Below are 21,471 nucleotides of genomic sequence, written 5' to 3'. Positions count from 1 at the left end.
ACTGTTTAAAAGGGATATATGATTAGGTATTACTGTAATGACAGGAGTCCAGAACGAAGGCTGCATGGTGGAGTAGACACGGGGGGAGGGATTGTATAACAATGAAAGAATTTTTCTTTTACTTTTCAAGGAGAAGAGCAAACTGGGGTTGGGGGGTTGGGCAGGGAGAGAAGTACAACAATGAATGAATGGAAATCCAAAGTCTCTGTAAACTTTCACTAAAATTTATAAAAAAAAAAACCAAAAAGTTTTTTTATAAAAACAAAACAAAAAACAGCAGGATAGTGAACAAGGAGTATGTTTTCCTTATCAACATCAGATTTTTAAAAATATTTTTACTTTATGTTGGTTTACATACAAAATTCATATGTACTGTGTTGTTTATATACATTGTGTTTCACTGATATATATTATGTTTCATTTATATACATTGTATTTCAATGATATATATTGTGTTTCATTTATATACTTTGTGTTTCATACATTCGTCCACTCACACTGTTTCACATTATCATTTCCAAACATGGTGTTTTATAAAAATTAATCACCATTGATCTAAGTCAATCATTACCCCACCTTCTCAAGTCCCCACTGGATCTTTCCTAATTCCTTCACCCCCTTGTTCTGTCCACAAAACTCTGCAAACTCAAGATTCTCCCTTGTCCCCAGATTGTTTTTACCAGTCTTCTTATACCACACATTTGGGCAGAGGAGGTAGTTCTTAATCTGACTTGGGTCCTGGGCTCTTTTAAAAACCTGAAGAATGAAGTCTTTCTCCCCGGGGTGTGTGTGTGTGTGTGTGTGTGTGTGGAAATTACAGGTAGATACATGTTTTTACATGTAATGCAAAGGTTTCATGGATCCTCTAAAACCTGTGTATGGGCTCTAACCTATGAGCCATACTTTCATGAATACACCAGCTAGAAGAATGGCTCACAGGAGAATCTTCTTTTGCTTGAGTTTTTCAGTGACTAAGGAATTATTAAATGCTAACTTTAGAGATTTTACATAATACAAAGTGTTGTCTCTGGACCACTTGTCATGCTTTATTTAAAATGCAGATTCCTGGGTCCCTTCTCAGATCTACACTAGGAATGGAACCTCAGAATCTATGCCCGGGCAATTCTAATGCACATGGAAATAACAGATCAACTAGTGTAGAATAAGAAATATCAGTACTGACAATCAGAAGTGCAATTTCTCAGCTGTACACACAGGCTCTCTCTAGATGCAAATCATGTCCTATTCATATTCTCGTTGTTTCTTTCCACTTGGAATACTAAGTCAAGTTTCCAAATATATGATTTCATCCTCAATAGTACAATAAAAAATATGAAAGTTAAAAATTAGCTCCAGATTGAAGCATGGGTCCCTGAATGGTATGCAGAATTTGATACATGAATATCAAAGAAGCTACGACAAATGAGCAGTAAAGTAGATGTCAGATGACTATGGGTGGTATCTCCGAATTAAAAACTAATTATGTAGCCATTAGTGGAAGCCATTTGTGAATACAGCTTTGCTTCTATTTTAATCCCCTCCCAGGCGACTACAGGATGCCACAGCTTGTGATCAGTTCAGGCCATGCCTACAAGGAGCAGTCAATCACATTAAATAAGATCCTATAGGATAATGAGATCTACTGAGAGTGTTTCTAAAGCAAATAAAGAATAAGCAGTGCAAAGGAAAACCTGCCTGGGAATGACAAGAGCATAAAAGCACTGTTCACCATTCCTACATCAGAGCCCGGTAGATGTGATCCAAACTGAATTTTAGGGAACAAATCTGCTTATTTAGTCACTAGAAACATAGCCTTAGTCAAGCAGATCAACTAATTCTCTTCATCTGGAGCCCCTATCAGCACCTCACGCTCAAAATGACCAGTAGGGAATGCTGTAACTTCCCGTAGAAATCTGCTCCTCCTAGAAAACAAGACCTTCTTACCTTTTTGGCCATTTAATCATTCTCAGCCTGCACACATCTTGAGCTCAATCTTTCCTCCAATATAAATCAGTATCCAAGCATCTCTGGAACTTGAGCCTATTGCCATTACCTCACTTCAGGCCCTCGCTGCCTCTCCGAGGGACACTTGAAACACTCCCCACTCATCTTTCTTCCTCACTCACTGGCCACACTTCACTTGGACATTTGCTGTTAAGACTATTCATATCCTTTTCCCTTCAGATCTTCTCCATTTCCTTTACACACCCCTCCCTCCACCCATCAAATTGTGCAACCCTATGATTACCCCCCAACTCCACTCATCCTCACCCCTCTGCTCCCCACCCATTGAATCCTCATATACATCCCACAATAATAATCTTTTACAGAAAGATCCAGTATGAAAAATAATGTATACAAACTTTGTAAGTGAGCCAGTATAAAATAAAAAATTGTATTTTTTTTTAAAAAAAGACTATTCTCAAAGCACAAGCTTAATCATCTCTCTTGCATCCTAAAGTCCTCCTCTGCAATGTTTATTCTAGGATTTGACTCAGGAACCTTAATGGCACAGTGGTTAAAGTGTTTGGCTGCTAATTTAAAAGTATACTTCCATAAAGAGTGTTGTTGTTGTTGTTGTATACTCTCGAGTCAGAAATGATCCATAACTGACCCTCCAATGGGTTTTCAAAGGCAATCTAATTGCATAGGAGATTGCCTCTCTCCTACAGAGCAGCTAGTGGACTTGAACTGCATGCCTTTGGGGCTGCAGCACAGCTCCTAACCACTAGGCCAGAGCTCCCTTCCATAAAGATTATGGACTCAGAAACCCAATGAGGCAGTTTTACTCTGTCCCATAAGGTCACTATGAGTCACAATCAAGTTGGCAATAATGACATTGGTTTCTTGTCTGACTAAGGAGCTCTGATAGTGCACTGATTAAGCACTTGGCTGCCAACCAAAAGGTTAATGGTTCGTACTTACTACCTGATCCATGAAAGAAAAATCTAGTGGTCTTTGAAAACCCTATGGAACAGTCCTACCGTATTCCACATGGTCGCTATGATTCAGAATGAACTAGATAGAGACAGTAGGGGTTCAGTGGCAGAATTCTTGACTATGGGGCAATGTGTTTCTTGTGACGGCATCACTGATCTGTCAGGGGAAACTTGCAAGTTACTAGGATGCTTAACAGGTTTCAGCAAAATTTCCAGACTAAAGTAGCTTGGGAGAAAATGCCTACTTGTGAGAGAGATGGGCAGTCTCCTCTCATGCAATGTAGCCTCTTGAAACCCGCTGGAGGGTCTACTGTACTTGTTTTTTTTTGTTTTTTTCCCTTGTTGTGTACCATCAAATCGGATCTGACTGGCACAGGAGGAGATTTCCCCTCTTTCTCTAGAAGAGCATCTGGTGAATTCGAACTGCATGCCTTAGGGATTGCAGTGCAGCTTCCTGTCACTAGGCCACCAGAGCCCCCTTATTAATTGGTTCTGACTCCACAGCAGTGACTGAAGTCAAATCAATATATGAGATCAGTCAATGAATATCCAATGGATCAGAGTTCCAAGTTGCAACTGTTCATGGAAAAGGCACAGGACTTCAATTCTGTAGTTACAATGTGCTTTGGTTCTAATGCAGCTCCGAAAGTTTCAAACCTATGATCACCTTTCTTGCATAGGCTTCATGTAAACCCCTTTATTACGTTGTTCTTCATACCTATGAGCCTTTTATTGTGGTTTTTCCTTTTGCTTAGAATGCCCTTTTCCCATCTTCACAGATCCACATCAAATCTGAACTTCAAGATCTAATTCAAATGTTATCTTCTGCAGTCCACCATTCAGCAAATACTTAGCAAGTGCCTATTTCAAACCAGATATTGAATGATTGAATGTAAGCCTTTAAATATCAGAGCCTACCTCCATTTCCCAACATCATCTTCCTGAATTCTCCTAGAAAACAGAATAACTTCCTGGTGTGTACCATATTCCATATTGTAATGGGTTTCTTTTGTGTTCATATTTTATCTTTCCCCTACCAGATTGTGTCCTTGAAGAATTTAATTAATATAGTTTCAATAAGTGAATATTTTCATTTTCTTATCAACAAAGTGAGACTATCTTTTCTTTCTGATTTTATGGGACATTTTGTCTATTACGCTGATTTCATTTTAATTGGCTAAGCAAAGCAAATACAAGGAAGAGCTAAAAAAGAAAGGTCAGTGGATAGAAGTTTATAAAGTTTAAAAAAAAAAGGAAAATAAATACGCAGATCATCCTAGCAGGCTGGTGTTTAAAATAACTGACCAATCTTAAAAAATGGAAACTATTTCTTTGCCAGGATACTTCCCAGGTTATACAAAAACAGTGTTAGTTAAGTCAAAGGAAATGAGGTATAGGTTTATCATGGAAGACTGGCATTTTGGTCAGGAGGAGTGTGTCTTTTCCATTTCACTAACACCACTCTCCATGTGCAGCTTTCTGAGTTGCTCAGGAGATTGTCATAACAAAGTAGCTGAGGAGACGACCAGTGATGCCAGAATACAAGAGTCACATTTTGTTCTGTTTTGGGAAATCTGAGCAAGGTAATCAGTATTAAGACCTCACACAAGCCTCACACATGTGGAGTGAGTGTAATGTCTTGATGAGATCAAAATATAATGTTAACAATAGCTTGCATTTACTAAACTCACATGAAGTGCTAGGTACTATACTATTGCTGTTGTGTGCTGTCGAGCCGGAACCAACTCATGGTTGTCCGCCCAGTGGGTTTTCAGAGGCAGTTTAATCACATGGGAAGAGACTGCCCCTCCTTCTCCCGCAGGTACTGTACTAAGTGCATAAAATTAATTTTCATATTAATATTCACACACGCAGTAGAAGATTGTTGTGTTTTGTTATGTGCCATCAAGTCAACTACGACTCATAGCAACCCTATGAACAATGGCTCTGAACCTTGCCCACCCTGAATACTGTTATTAATTCTCATTTACAGGTGAGGAAAGAGGCTCAGGGAAATTAAGTCATTTTGCCAAAGTCACACACATCCAGGAAGCCAAGGAATCAGACCAAAGATGATTGTCAAGAGCCTTTATTCTTTGTTACTAATGCTCTACTGCTGTCACTTTGGCTGCCCGGGGTGACCTCAGGCAGGTCAGCATTTCCTCTTCAACAAAAGGAAGAATCAGTTTAACCATCCATGGCTTGACAGATAAGTCATTAGGTGATTTTCACTAATGCTAATTATTTCACCTCTAAGAAAGCCAATGAGGTAGAAAATGATTTCTACTGGGATCTCAAAATTAAATCATGGGAAGTGAACCTTGTGTTAAGATCATCTTCTGTTTCATGTATATGGATAGCCTTTCAGATACTAAAGCATTTCCAAGGACTTTGAGTAAGTTTGCTTATATTCTAGCAACCTCTCTGCTAACACTAGCAGCATGACTTTCGGAAATGTTGCTTTCCTCTCTGTGCCTCAGTTTGTGGGAAAACATGTCGCTAAAAGGGGACAGTATAGTGGTATGACAAGGGACAAACGATTATTTCATCTCTCTAAATCTCAGTTTTCTCATCTGTAAAATGGGGGCAATGGCATTACTTGGCACATTTAGTAGGAAAGAATAAGTGAGTTAATGCATATAAAGTAACTAGCCCAGAGCCTGGCACACTGTGAGTGGACTGTAAAAAGAAGCTGTAAATATTAAGAAAATTATGATCAAGATTCTATATGTAAGAGTATAAACACATTCCCACATACATGTATATTTGCATATATAAAACTGGAAAGAGTCCAGATATCCTTCAAAGAGTGAATAGTGGGTAAATAAATTGTGGTACTTTCATACCACGAAATACTACTCAACAATATAAAGAAGCAAAACTATTGATACATGCAATAACTTGGGAGAAATTTTCTAGAATTATACTGAGTGGGGGGAGAGCCAATTTCCCATATCTGAATGATTTTGTACACATTAAAATGAGATTAGGGCTGAAGGTGAGGGTAGAGATTGACTGTTACCAGGCACCACAGATTTTACAGAGTGATAGAACTAATGTACGTTTGGCTTGTGGTCTCAGAAGTGCCAGCACATAAATTTACTAAAGTTAATTAAACTGTAGACTTAAAATGGATACACTTTTAGTCTCATTTATACCTCGATAAAATGGTTTCTCTAAGATTGTATATGGGGGGGGGAAAGTGGCCTCCTGTAAGTGCTAATCACAGGAAATAGCTTTGAATATCTTTACTTACCGAAGGATGGGCTGCTATGTATCCATGTGCACTTTTATCTGAAAAGTGAGAATAAAGAATTCATTATTGTTTCATAAGGACTATCCCCTTTAGAGCTCATGTACCTTTGACCAGAAACTGTCCAACTCAGTATCAAACAAATATTCTGACAAATTACATAGTTCAATATTCTTAAAATAGCTCACATCATTATAACCATATGATATTCTCATTCTAATATTGATTCATTTTAATGAAGGTCTCCAGTGACTTTCCTCTTATATGGAGGGATGTCAGGATTGGTGTTGTTAGCTGCTACTGAGCCAACTGCAACTCAGAGGCACCCTATGAACAACAGATCGGACCCCTGCCTTATTCTGTACCATCCCTGATATAGCTGACATTCTTTAGCCCACTGTAGTCACTGTAGCAATTCATTTCATTGAGGGTCTTCATTTTTTCCCTGACCCTCCATTGTTCCCAGCATGACATCTTTTTCCAAAGACTGGCCCCTTTGTGACAACATGGCCTAAGTGTGTAAGATGAAATTGCCTCTAAGAAGCAATCATGACTTCCTCTTAAATAACTTGATCCTAAACATCTAAAGCCAAGATTTCTCTCCTTTCCCCCTTCTCCCTTCCTTCCGCCCTCTCTTTATTTTTCATCTCTACCTCTACTTCATACTTCCTCCATTTTTCTCTCCCTCTTTCTCCTGACTTCCCCCACCACTCTAACCTTATTTGCACTCCTTTCCTCCTACCCTGCCATCCCGCTTATCCTCCTCTCCCCATCCCTTTTGCCTCATACATGGTTAGTCTCAAAACTAGAACATTCAGATAACAAACTTGTGAGTTTCATGTCACTCAGTATACTGCAACAATTCAGATAATGTTAACTTCTAGCATCCATTATCAGGATTTTATCTTTAGAATTGAGAGAGAAAAACCAGAGTTGAATCAACTTTATTTGCTCATGTGTAAAACTAAGCTTTTGGAGCTTTGATATTCACATTTGTGGGATTAGCAGTGGAAAAACTTAGACCAAAAAATAAATAAATATGTATATATACTTTCCACCCCCAATCTGGTCCACCTTTCTAGGGAGCTCTGGTGGCCTAGTGGTAAGAGCTGCAATCCTGATGTCTTGTGGTTCAAATCCACCAGCTGCTACATATGGCAGAAGGATGGGTAATCTTCTCCTGTGAGATTAACTACCTCTGAAAGACGGCTGGAGGGTCAGCTATTGGGTGGATTCCAATTCGACTGTACACAACAACAACAACAATGTGCTTTTCTAGAACAACTTATTATTTAACATCTAAAAAACCAAAAGGGAGCTCTGTTGGCTTAGCGGTAAGGAGTTTTACTGCCATTGCAAGGGTATGTGGCTCAATTTCAGCAGCTGCTCCATGGCAGAAAGATAGGTAATCTCCTCCTGTGTGATATATTGCCTCTGAATACCCACTGGAGGGTTAGCTAAGAGTTGGTTCCAACTTGACATGACACAACAGCAAAAAACTCAAGAAAAGATCACATCTCCATAATGAATGGCTCTAATTTACTAGTGACTCCTTGGGAGAGAGATGAGCAATCTCCTCTTGTGTGATTTATATACTTGGAAACCCAATGGAGGGGGCACTATGAGTTGGTTCCTACTCAATGGAAGTGAGAGAAATCCTCTTGGGTTCTGGTTGCCTATATATCCACATTATTATTATTATATTATCCAATTACCTGTATTTGAAGCATGTACCTCCAGATTCTTATAGGCATTTTATTCCATGTGGAAAACAAAGGACAATGGAAAAGGTCCTTGACAGCTGCATTCTATTTTAAACTTTGAATAATAGCATAAGCCCTCAAGTTTGGGTTCTGCTCTTTGTTACAGCTAAGTCGGACACTCCTGCTTGTACTTCAAATTCCAAGTATGTACTTATGTTGTTCTTAAGTAGACTTCTAGTATGGCCTAACTAATCTAAAGCCAAAAAGTAGGGTTTTGTTGTTGTTTGTTGTGTACCATAGAGTCAGAGCAGACCCATAGCTGACCCCGGTGGCTTTCTTGAGGCGGTTAATCGCACGGGAGTAGATTGCCCATCCTGTTCCCTCAGAGCAGCTGGGGTGATAATTAAAGTATTCATTTTTCTGTTCTTGTTGCTCATTGTTGTTTGCTGCTGTGTCAGTTCTGACTGAGAGTAACCCTATAGTAATAAAGAATAAATGTATCCATAAGGTTTTCAAGATTATAATCCTTACAGAAGCAGACTGCCACATCTTTCTCCTTGGAGCAGCAGCAGTTGGTGGGTTAGAAACACTAATCATTCAGTGAATGGCCAAATACTTAATTGTTGGCCCACCAACGGTCTTCTTTCTTTAGATGTTAAAGAAGAAATTATTCTAAACAGATGATGATCTTCCTCAAAATGAAAACAAACAGAAAAGGTATAATTTTTTGGTATATGGTGTGTTTTCTTTGCCTTAAAAAGTGACTTTTAGGCATATATTTTTTTTATTGCTTCTCATGCAACTTTGAACATCAAAGCTCTGAAGGCTTGGTTTTAGACAAAGTTAAAATGTGGCAGTTGTAGGGCTAATTTGATCATTATAGACAGGAAGATGTGGTTTCTTTATTCAGTCTGATTAAAATAACTTAGCAACCACAAAATTTGTGCTGTGTTATCATGGTGCAAATCAGCAAGCCCAAGGGGATAAAATAAATCTCAAGGGACCACAGTTTGCTCTATATATCTCTTATTTCATAAACACACCACTAAACCTAATCCTAAGTGACAAGAGTGTCTTCACGTTAGTGAAGGGACAAAGCAACGAATGTGACTGCTGATTGAAGCTGACAACTTCAGCTTCACTCATCAATGTTCTTACTTGGTTCTAACCACCATTCAAGTCATATAAATCTCCTACCATCAACCTCATCTTCCAACTCATATTTCAGTTTGCTTATGTTGAAACCATTTGGAGAACATACTGGAACGGACTCCAAGAGCCCTATAGAAGTGACTGCATTATGGGGCTCAGAGATTAGAATTGAAGTCTTTGGATACTCTAGACTTCCTCTTACCTCCTGACGTAAAGCTCATGTATTTCTGGTTGTTAACCGTTTCTTTGGAATCATAGAATTTGAGAACATCTAGAACTGCCTGCGGATTCTTCTTCTGCTCCAGTTTTGTTATGTTGGAGGTTTGGAGTAATCTTGCCCATTGCTCAGGAATTCCCTGTGGACAATCAAAGGGAAGAAAAAATGGCGGCTCAGAACATTCGGTTGTGACACTTTCAGGTTCCAGTACAGTTCTTCACCAAGAAGCCCATGCTACCTGTAGGATTACACTTGGGAAACTGAAGTTACACTCTAGATTTTAAAGTTAGTAACTTAATAATGCAATCATTCTCTTCTCTAATCAAAACACATAGGTAAAACTAGGATTCAACTTAAAAAGGGTGGGTGGGAGTATGACTGTGATAGAAAAAAAAAGCGCACATGAAAATCACCTCCATATTGACTCTGCTCATCCATGAAATGATGTTTACGGCTTAGCTTATTGTTTCTGGTGACTCAGGGCAAACATAGCAAGACTTCTATCAATTTGTGCACAGCATTGTATAGTGCAGATCAATGGATTATATGACTGGAACAAAAGAAGCTGTTTCTGGGCAGGTTGCAATCAGAGTATCTTTTGGCATTAAGAAGAAAACCTCACCCTTGGTCAGTTTATACTTTGTGGTTACAAAAGAATTTGGGGAATCCAGAGCTTTCATAGAAAGGCGGCTTGAGAGGAGGCAAAAATAGAAAGGTGGAGGTACAATAACCACCCAGATGTTAAATAATAACATAAGTGCTGCTCTGGGCATTTTCCCTGCAGCTTTTCCAGGGCATGCCCTCCTTCTCCTCTCTCCCTTCCTCCCTTCCCTCCTCCCTACTTCATTCATTGGCCACATAGAACCTGGGGTCTATGGGAAAAAAATCTCGCCCAAACCTTGTGCAAATCTGCAGTACTGAAGAGCAGAGAGGAGGGAATATTTGGAAATCTAACCAAGGCGAGTTAAAAAAAAAACAACCAAAAAAATTGCAGAGGAGAGGTTAGTTTCGCATTGAGCATTCTTTCCTGTATGTTCAGCCTATTGATGTCCCCGTTTCATATTTATCCAACCTCCAAGAGCAATTTGGAGAGAGGGACAGACACACTATTCCCGGAGTGCATCTACACACAATTTCGTAGCTTTGCCCCATGAAGTCTCGGCAAAACCATGTGTGACGTGGGCCTCCAGAGTTTGGGAATGACAACAAAAAGTGAGATAAGCCAAGCAACAACTCTACTACACACACATGAACCTGCTGCTGCAGTGCTATGACATCTCAAAGAAGCACTTTGATGCAAAGCTTCTTTTGGGCCTGTGACGCACCTCTGGGAGCTTCCCTGGGCACATCTGTGAGCCATAGAGATCTGGCTGTAATGGACGTAAATAAAGAAAGAAAAGAAAGTTAAAACAGAATGTGGGACAACTTAGAAGGTGGGAAGGAGATGAAACCAATGGGTTTGAATGGGGGGGGTCCCCTTCTAAAGTGGGACAATTATGGAATAGGGAAATATTAACTAAATCAGGGGGCAGGACAGGCTACAGGACGACAGATTTAAGAAAACAGAGAAAACGACACCATTCCAAAGTTTGGATGCATAGCTCCACCTTTGGCTAGAGACTTCCTCCATAAATAAGCAATCGTAAAGATTACCATTAAAATGACTGGGTAACTTGCTAAAAGGTACAAACATGAATTTGGAAGGAAGACAGATGGCATCATGAAAAGCTTGGACAGTAATTTGTAAGTTGGTTTTATAACTACGTGATCACAGTTAGCCAATGGCCATGTGATGAACTTACAAATTTCAGTTCCCAATTCTGGTTAACCAATTCCAGTTTCACATTGGAAGTGTCTACATGGCAAAAATCAAAGGACGGCTACATGGCTATCCTGAATTGAACATTTATCCTCCCAGAAATCATTCTTTGTGTTTTCTAGCGAAAGTCGTGGCTGGGAGAAAACCCCGAACACAACAAAACCCACACTAGGCTAAGGATGTACCCACACAGCCAGACTCTGTGTTTTAGTTCCTTAGGCAATTTAGACCAGGTAAAGGGAAACCATTTCAATTCAAACCACACTTCAGTCATTTCCATTTAGTTGGAGCACCAACTCCCAATTCTCACTTCCCACAAAATAAGACCAAATATAAGATACTAGTTTTGCCTTTGGAAAAATAGATCTACAAGGCTACAGAAACATGCTCTGACCCAGTTGATACGATTTGGGATGTAGGCCCTTGATTCCTGGCATTTGGGGTTACTCCAAGCATAGTGAAACAATATTTTTACATGCATTCATCACACATATGATGCTAAAGCCTTAAGCCAAAAATTTGAACTCAGGAGCCCATGCATGATCCCAGTTCTGCTTCTAAGTGCAATTAATAGCATTTGGTTAATACTGGAATGGCCAGAGGAGTTAAGTGTTACTAAAACCATGTACACATTGCACATAATAATTAGAGCAGACATCACTGGCAGGGTCATTATCATGATCATAGAACATTTGCTGTTATCATACATTCCCATGTGAGTCATGCTCGACTGGAAGGCAATCAACAACAACAACATGGCACTTCTAAAATTCTGTGATAAATAAATAATTGTATGATCACTAGACAGCAGGGGCAAAGAGAATAAGCTATCAATTACAGAAAGCCCTCAAGGAAACTATACTTACCACAGGGTTACATTGCACACCTAATTTCTTTGCTAAGTTAATTGAGGAAACCTAGTACTGAAATTTGTGTATTTGCCACAAAGGCTGACAGTCACAAGGTCATTGTGTTACTTCTAATCAAGATACTAGTCCCAAAAGTTAGACAGCTAATGGAGACCTAGGATGCTGAGCATCAGAAGCAGGTGCATATCTCAACACCTGACTACATATACAATAACAACTCGATGTACACCAAGCTGGGGATTTTCAAGTAGAGCCCAGGAAAATGGCAGCATGATATAACAGGCCAAGCATTAATCTTAAAAGAAATTACAATCTTTGTCACTCATACCATTTTTCCCTCTGATTGACTTGAAGCGACCGTCACAGGTCTAGAGGTCTGGCAAGGGGATTTCTGAAGTATTTGGGACAAAAATAGTAATATAAAGGGTAAGGACTTAAAATATTTTGGTACCAAAAATTTCATCTCCCAACCTAATTTAGCTTTAGTGCCTAAAGGTTCAAGATTGTTTGGACCAATCAACTAAAAGGTAAGTACCAAACAACACACAAAACCAGTGTCCAAATGTTTAAAATAGCAGAACCTTGTAAGGCAGATGGATTGCACAAATTCAACAAATTGTTTAAAATTCAACAACTGTAATAAAGACCTCCCCAACACAAACTCAAAGGATTAATGGGACTGTTGGCAATTGGGATCTAGGTATAAGTTCTAACAATAAAATTCTTTTTAAAGGCTTATTATGACTTGGTATTTTAAAGTTAATAAACATAATAATAACAACCTAGAACACATAAATTAGAGCTTAAGATACCATTTAAAAATAAATACATACATAGACAAGGAATCACAAAAGATCATCAGGATAAAAATATTTTGGATTTAGAAATTTAGGTTATGTCTGTCTATATAGTTAAAGGCTTTCTATTAACAGCATCTAAACAGTTGTTTTATTTTAGATTGAGTTTTAGGAGGTTGGGAATAATTTGTTGTTTGGTCTGGTTTTATCAGAATGGTTTTTCAAGAAACTGGCAAGAAAGTCCCACCTTTTTCTACCTCCTACCCCTCTGATTAGTTCTATGGGTTTTAACTGCATGTAAGGTGAAAATAACTGGTGCCTCCAACAGCTTGTGGCAATTTACTTTATTTCATTTGCAATCTGACCTGAGCAAAGCACAATGAAAGAGTTCAAGAGGGAGAGAGAGATTGCCTAAGATGTCCAGCATGAAGAAAAGAAGGAGAAAAATAAAACATTGGCTAAAAAAACAACAACAAAAAAAAAACACCCCACAATCCAACAACCAAGAATGTCACACGAAGAGAGTCAAGGAAATGTTAACCACAAAAAGAGAAGGAAAAAAATATAGAATGGTATCAATAAAACTTAAGTTTAGATGGAACGAAAGCATAAAAAAATCAAAACCATAAAGTCCTTAAAATGGAAAAGAAAGAGTGATTAGACTAAACTTTTCTAACGTTTAAGCGCTCTGTTTCAAAAGCCAGGGGAAAGTTGTGATTTTTGTTGGTTATGTGTTTCAAAAATCTAAAATTATTTACATTACAAAAATTATTCTTTTCTGATGGTAATGATGGGATTGTATCACTTCTAAGGGCAATCAAACACTTGCTAAGGTTAAAGAGAGGAAAGACTCGCAACAAGATGGATTGACACAGTGACTGTAACAGTGAGCTAGAATGTGTCAGTGTCGGTGAGGAGGGCACAGGACAGGTTAGGGATCAGATCCGCTGTTTATAGGGTCCTTGGAGAGGGACATCATGCTTGGGAGAGTGGAGGGACGGCGCAGGAGAGGAAGACCCTCGATGAGATGGATTGATTCTGTGAGTTGGAGTGGTGGGAATGAGTGTGTTTGAGACAGTGAGGTTGGCACAGGATAGAGCAGCGTTTAGGGCTCTTGTACATAGGGTCGCTGTGAGTCGCAAGTGACTCGATGGCACATAACAACAACAACAACAAGAGTCCTTGGTGACTCGATAGCATTTAACAAAAACATTTTTCCCCCCAAATACAATAAAGAAAAGGGGCTGGGCTCAAGGTAATTGAAAGACAATGAGAACACAGAACTCATACCATGTACAAGTCCAAGGTCTTAGTTTCCATTTCAAGCTCATTAGTGTTAACTTCCAGAATTGGTTGGGGAAGACAGTTTGACTGTCAACTCAACAATATGATTTGTTTCTCTAAATCAAATTCATTTGTTTACTATTTTTGTTTCACTTAATCATAAGACACATAATAACTAACAATCATGTTATGAAACACAAAATTCAATGGTTTCTCTCTGGTTTAACAACCCAAGGATTCATGGGAATGGTTCTATAAAGAGATATATAATATATATACTCTTTCCAAATGCATGCAAAATTATTATTTCAGAATACACATTTTTTATTTAATTCCTTACTAGTATGGAAAAGGTAGTTGATCTTCCTGGGGACATGTTTCTAGCCACATCTTTTCCTTCACCCATCTAAAAAAAAGATGCCAGATCTTAAAAAAAAAGTATAAAGTGTCATAGATCTGAGATCTTGTGCTATTTGAGCACAACCAACATCCAAAGAAAGGCTGGATCTATTTCTATTATCTGTCAAGAGAATTCTTGCTAATATTTACTGTGAATTTCTCATGTATCAGCATGTTACTACAAAAGCATATACAATATATCAACATTTCTTCCAGAAACAGAGTTTGTGGCTTTGAATTTTTTTACAAGACAAGCCTATTAATAACCCTAAAAATAAGCAATGCCCCTGAATTCAAAGGGAAAAAACTTTGAATATTGCAGATTATCTTTTTGTTAGTGTGGTTAGTGGGCAATCCAGGTTCCAAAACACAGCCTGAATTATTCTGATAGATTGTCTTCGCTGGGAAAATTGAGAACTTGCTTATTAACTCACTTTGAATGATAGAAGGAAAGGAAAAAAAAAGAAATGGGCTCAAGCTGAGGTCCTCTAACCAGGATTCCATCCTCTATGCCATAGTAAATCCATATTTTCAACCAAGTTGAAACTGGTTATAGAGTGACCAGATCTTTTATAGAGATAAAAATAATTTTGCCAATTCTATCACCACCCTCTATTTCCATTTGTGATTGTTTAGGCAAAGTTCATCTTACTTGAAATCATGAGAAACATCAAGTCTGACATTTTCGGACATGACAATTCTTGCTTGAAACCAATTTCCACAAAGGAATTAATTTTACAGCTTACAAAGACAAAATAAGGAGCTTACTTACAGTGAATTCCCCGGTGACTGCATCAAACCCCACATGAATCGTATGCTCAAAGTCTGAAGGAAGAGAAATCTCTGGGCGCTCTTTCTCTTTCTTCTTATTGGCTAAAGGCAAAATGTTAACATGCATTTGTTTGGGGTACAGTTTTGGCATCCATTAAGTTGTACAATTAGGTTCATCAAAGCAATTACAAAATAGAAAGACAAATGATTCCAATATGCTTTAATCAATGTTAAATCCAGAAATTCTCATTTTCTTTGCATAAATGGCTGAGAGTGTGAGCAAAACTCATAGTGTACAACTACAAAATTCCCAAAATCCAATTTAAACAAAATATTTAGTCAAGTGAATTTATGTCCTTTTATCAGTCTAATGGTGTGTAACAAACAGGTATCTATAGATATGTCATGTTTAATTGCTTTTGTTGGACCAAATATCACTCACCAAACTAGAAACTGTTAACACTCAAGTCAAGCTAAGACTTACTGTTAGAGTAGGATAGTATTTATGCTGTCTAGAAAAATGTTATGAATTATTTCCATTTTGTTGTTGCTGTTGTATGCTGCTGAGTCAGAACTGATCCATAGCTGTCCCGCCAGCAGGTTTTCAGAGGCAGTTAATCACAAGAGAGGAGACTGCCCATATTTCTCCCATGGAGCAGTTGGTGGATTAGAACTGTGTGCCTTTGGGCTGACAGCACAACTCCTTATTAGTAGGTCATCAGTGCTCCATTTCAATTTTAGCTATGCCTAAATATCAAGTAATTGCAATGTCTTTAATTTACATATTTATATTGTGAAGCATATTTTAAGGGACTTTTGGTCTTTATTTAAACAAGGATACTGTCACTCATCAATAGTACAACAAATCTTTATTGTTATTAAAAACAATTTTAATCATTAACTAGTTTTCGGGCAGAATGTTATAAATCTCTGATTTTTGTAGAATAACATTTATTTTGTTCCAAAGCAACTCCATGGTTTGGTATTTCTAATATGAAGGCATTTTCCTACACTCTTCAAAAATGTCCTTCTCAATGAGCAGATTTTTCACCAACACATAATTATGAAGGAAAATATCAGTACTTAACTCAAAGTCTTTAAAATAACTGAAGACATTAAGTTAAGAACTATAATGAAATTAGTCTATCCAGAAATATGTCCCAGAAGGAAGTTATTTTGAAAAATACTATAAAATGGCATCCAGTGGCTTCCACAGTAAACTTAACTGCAGATTTTAGCATATATATATTATATATACACATACATATATGCACTTATTTATATAATATACAAATATATATGTGTGTGTGTATATATAGACACACACTTATTTTTATAAAACCTTATTTTACTCTCAGAAAAATACTACCCACCCTCCCAATCTGCACAGGGCAGCCTGAGTTAGTTTTAGAGTTGCCAGGATGGCGAATTTAGAATACTGTGGTTCAAATACTACATGTATCCTTGGCCTGAGTAATAGTTAATGCTCAGTTAACCATGTATACATGATTTTATAGATTACCCTTAACAAATTCTAAGTTCAAAATTTGTAATGTTCATATGTCATTCATGGCTTTGTTTATTTTATCTTGCTTTCCTCCTGCCCTCCTCTTACTCTTCTGTATCTCCAGCTTAGGGAGCAGAGGTACAGGTCAGAAATGCAGAACACAGTTCATAAAAGAACACATATGTGTTGTCTAATTTGACTTCAGCGTAAATTTCATTTTTACAGTGAGTTTCTTTTAGTAATAAATATTATGTAACTGAACATCAAAGTTTAGTAATTTCTATTGTTACTCCTTTGCCTCCTGCTTGTTTGTGTATCACAGCTACCTTTTGTATTATTGTTCTGTTACCAGTGTACTTGCTCATAAATGGCACCAGAGCAATCAGCTTTTGCTTGCCTTCTTTCTGTTTTTGCCACTCCGGTAAAGATGTCCTACTATTAACTCCTGTAATCTTATTCATAGTTTTCCTCACTCTTGATCTCTCATCATATTGGACAGTGGCAATTATCTCTTGCAACTTCCTTGATATGATCTGATTCTTCTCCTCTTCCATGACCAGTCCTTAGTTGACTAGTGTATTGCTGCTTTTTCTGAATTTATTAGCTCAGTCTTTGGCCCTTATCGATCCTTTCTCTATACTCATTCCTCTTGGACTGTCACATATGTGTTCATGTTAGATATTTATCTAATTTGTGGTTGGTAGGGTATATCCAGATTTGCATTTCTCAAGCTGAAATAACGGAAAAACAAATTCAAATCTAGAATTGCAATGCTGAGAAATGCCATGGGCAAAATCTTGAATGATCCAGGAAGCATCAAAAGAAGATTGAAAGAATACACAGATTCACTGTACAGAAAAGAATTCAGTAACAATGAAAAATTTCAAGAAATACCATATGGACAAGAGCCAATGGTAAGGAAGAATGAAGTTCAATCTGCACCGAAGTCATTGGCAAAAATTTAGGCCCCAGGAATTGATAGAATACTAATTGGCATGTTTCAAATGATCAATACACTCTTGGATGTGCTCACTAGTATATGTTAGGAGATTTGAAGGACAGCTGCCTAGCCAATTGACAGGAAGAGATCCAAATTTGTCCCCATTCCCAAGAAAAGTGGCCCAATAGAATTTGAAAATATCAAACAATATCATTAATATCCTATACAAGAAAAATATTACTGAATATCATAAAAAATGGCTAGAACAATACATTGACAGAGAACTGTCAGAAGTTTAAGCTGAGTTTAGAAGAGGCTGTGGCACATATCATTGTTGATATCAGATAGATCCCAGCTGAAAGCATAGAATAGCAGAAGAATGTCTACTTTTGTTTTATTAACTACACAAGGGCATTTGACTGTGTGGATCATAACAATTTATGACTAACGTTGAGAAGAATGGGAATCCAAGAACACTTACTTGTGCCTATGAGAAATCTATTCCTAGATCAAGAAGCTGTTGTCCGAACAGAACAGGGGAATACTGAATGGTTTAAAATCAGGAAGGATGTGTATCAAGGTTGTTGTCTCTCTCCATACCTATTCAATCTGTATGCTGAGCAAATCATTCATAAAGGTGGACTCTACGAAGAGGACTGTGGCATCAGGATTAGAGGAAGACTCATCAGCAACATCAAGACTCATGCAGAAGACACAACCTTGCTTGCTGAAAGCAAAGAGGAAATTAAATGTTTGCTGCAGAAGATCAAAGCCTACAACCTTCAGTATGAATTTCATCACAACATCAAGAAAACAAAAAGTCTTCACCAGAGGACCAAGAGTCAACATTATGATAGATGGAGAAAAAAAATTGAAGCTCCTAATTATTTCATTTCACTTGAGTATAACGCTGCTGGCACCAGCAAGCAAGAAATTAGGGAACATATTGCATTAGGGAAGCCCACTCTCAGAGACTGCTCCAAAATGAAAAGCAATGATGTCAGTTTAAAGACTAAGTGTACCTGATTCAGGCCATGATTTTTTCGATCACCTGCTATGCATCCGAGAGTTGGACAATGAATAAGAATGACAGAAAAAGAAATGATATCTTTGAGTGGTAGAGATGGAGAAGAGTACTTAAAAGCCTGTCAAAAGAACAACAGATATGTCTTGGGCAAAGTGCAGCCAGAGTGCTACTTGGAGGCAAAGATGGCAAAGGTTCATCTTTCATAATCTGGACATGTAGCTAGGCAAGGCTATTCTTTGGAAAGAGACATCATGCTTGGAAACATGGAGACCCCCAACAATATGAACTGACAGAGTGACTTCAGCAATGGGCTCTAGTGTGTCAGAGATTATGAGGATGGCACAGGATCACTATGAGTCATAGTGGAGTTGATGGAACCTAACAACAACAAGCCACAACATGATTTGGGAAGGGCTCACCCTCAGTAAAAAGAATATGAAATCACAAATAAAAGCTCTTTGAGCTCCTCTCTGGAACCTTGGGCAAGTCTCATGCAAGTGAGAAACTCTGATGTTTCCCTATGAAGTAAAATAATAATAATAATAATAATAATAATAATAATAATTATTATTATTATTAGTGACATGTTTCGTCCATAAAAATTGACATAAACACAATTTTACATATAATTTCAGAGGTTCCTATATGCCCTGGACTACAGATTAAGGACATTCCAATCTTAATCTGTATCACCAATTACTGTATCAACCGACATGCATGACCTCTCTTGCAAGTAAATAAACTCATTCTCTATTAGCATTGGTTGTTTATTTAAAACATAGATGCAAAACACGCCAGGCATGTTGGCTCCTTAGTGTCTCCCTAGAAGACCACTGATTACTTGTGCATTGCTAATTTACTTATGTTTTTCTCTTTACTGAAGCTAAATGTAACAAAGGCACGAAGCAAAGGTGGGCTCCTCCTCCAGTGTTCCTAAGTGAAATGATACCTGTATTCGACAGGGGTTAAGATCTTACACAAAGTAAGTTGCATGGGAGAATCTAAAGCCACTGAACTATTATTTAATTACATATTAAGCCCCTGCCTTAATATGTAATTAAAACAAAAAGAATACTAACGAAATAAAAATAAAAAAGGACAGAAGTCCAAAAAGTTCTGATGTTCTGACAGTGATCTTTATTTCTTCATAAAGTTCACTCTCCTAGATTTGCCTTGAATCCTTCTCCTTTATATTTCCATAAACTCTTACCTCAGTCCAAGGCACCTGTATCTCTCACCTGTTCTCACCACTTCCAATTTCTCCCTTTTCAACTCATTTCTCCACTGTATGGCAAGAGTAATCTTTTGAAAAAAACAAATCTGAAGTCATTCTTGACCGTGTTTAAAATCCATATACGAGTCCCATTACTGTCCATTAAAGGTTCACTGTTCTTAGACAAATTTCCAAAGGCCTGCGTGACATGTCCCCCACCTTACCTCGCATGCTTGTAATCTTGCCATGGTTTCGGAAGTTGTATAAACATTCCATGGTCACTGAACAGTCAATCCCCCACCCCCTTAGCTTTATGAAGATTTTTATCAAGAATGGTTAGTCTCCTCCTGTGTGATTATTAACTGCCTCTGAAAATCCACTGGAGGTTCAGCTATGGGTCGGTTCTGACTCGATAGTACTCAACAACAGCAACAACAACAATAGACCTGTCCCTGGAAAGCCGGACTCTCCATCCTCTTTCCCATTTTTCCTTACTCTTGATACTCAGTCCTGGGCAATTTGACAATTCAACAGTCTTTCACAATTCATTTTCCTGACTTTTTTCTGCAGACCATATTAAACAACACCCCTTTCATCCCACAACTACCCATTGGATATGCAGAATTCCGCCTTTACCTACACAGGATTGTTATTTCTTATTTACATACTTATCTTGCTAGCTAAAACATGACAGCAGAGATTACATCTTATTTCTTCTCACCCTCCCCACCACCTGGCTTGACTTAGGTGTTCACACATAATACCTATCATATATGGAACATTGACTATGTGCAAAGAGAGTCTACAGTCACCTCCTTCAATTGCCACAACAATCTTGGGAAGTAAACTTTATTTGTTAATTGTGTTGTTACTGCATTATAGATGAAGACAGTGAGATTCAGAGAAGTTAAATAACATGGGTCAGAGTCAAGATTTCAACCTGGATCTCAACTATTTCTCCTGAGCCCAGGTTCTCAAGAGCTACAATATTCAATAAATGTCCTTTTCAAAACCTTAACAGAGCAAAGCTATCACCTTCAGTAAATGTTAGGAATTGGCTGAGACATGGATGAAAACTGTTCTGTTTCCTATTTTCTTAGTGTAAGGACCACTGAGATGTCTGGATCTCCCCTAGAAAATTTTGTGAGCATTGATCCTCTGCATTAAGACTCAGCCTAACCTAAGATACAGACTGATAAGGCTCAGCCTTATCAGCTTGGGGCTGATTATCTATAGAAAACAGAAGTCCAAGTACTGGTTTCTAAGCTTATCTCCCACTTTCTATTAGAACCTAGAACAGAGGACACAAATTGTTGACTGAAACACAAACTGCAAATTAGCACTTGACCTTGGGACTCTCTTAGTGTGCATGGGTTCTGGTAGTAACTTCAGGGGCTAGCTAATCTTTTTTTTTCACATTTAGCAATTTTATTCAATTTTCTAGCAGACGATTTACATACCTGCCCCCTTCCTTTAGGTCAGTATGGCAATTTTCCAATATCAATTGTTTAAAGAGAAGCTTTGGTCAAAAATGGAATCAAACAGGCCAGGGGGATAAATCTTTGCTGCTTTTAAAATATC

At 38.0% G+C, this 21,471-nt stretch overlaps 1 protein-coding gene across 4 annotated transcripts in view; it reads right to left on the bottom strand.

Annotated features, from left to right (window-relative positions):
* The window catches only part of PAK3 (p21 protein (Cdc42/Rac)-activated kinase 3), a 111,835-nt gene that overhangs the window by 73,762 nt on the left and 16,602 nt on the right, over positions 1-21,471 (bottom strand). Inside the window, exons 2-6 of one of the 4 annotated variants that reach the window (XM_006889922.1) lie at positions 15,205-15,305; positions 12,281-12,343; positions 10,590-10,634; positions 9,250-9,403; positions 6,196-6,233 (exon numbers count right to left, since the gene is read on the bottom strand). In XM_006889922.1, the coding sequence (XP_006889984.1) occupies positions 6,196-6,233; positions 9,250-9,403; positions 10,590-10,634; positions 12,281-12,343; positions 15,205-15,305 (401 nt within the window). The remainder of the gene's footprint in view (positions 1-6,195; positions 6,234-9,249; positions 9,404-10,589; positions 10,635-12,280; positions 12,344-15,204; positions 15,306-21,471) is intronic. The other 3 variants (XM_006889923.1, XM_006889924.1, XM_006889925.1) reach the window with 3 other exon arrangements.

This window comes from Elephantulus edwardii, unplaced genomic scaffold (assembly GCF_000299155.1).
Source record: "Elephantulus edwardii isolate Elephantulus edwardi_28Jun2011 unplaced genomic scaffold, EleEdw1.0 scaffold00083, whole genome shotgun sequence".
NCBI lineage: Eukaryota > Metazoa > Chordata > Mammalia > Macroscelidea > Macroscelididae > Elephantulus > Elephantulus edwardii.
This window is presented reverse-complemented; position numbering and strand designations above follow the sequence as displayed.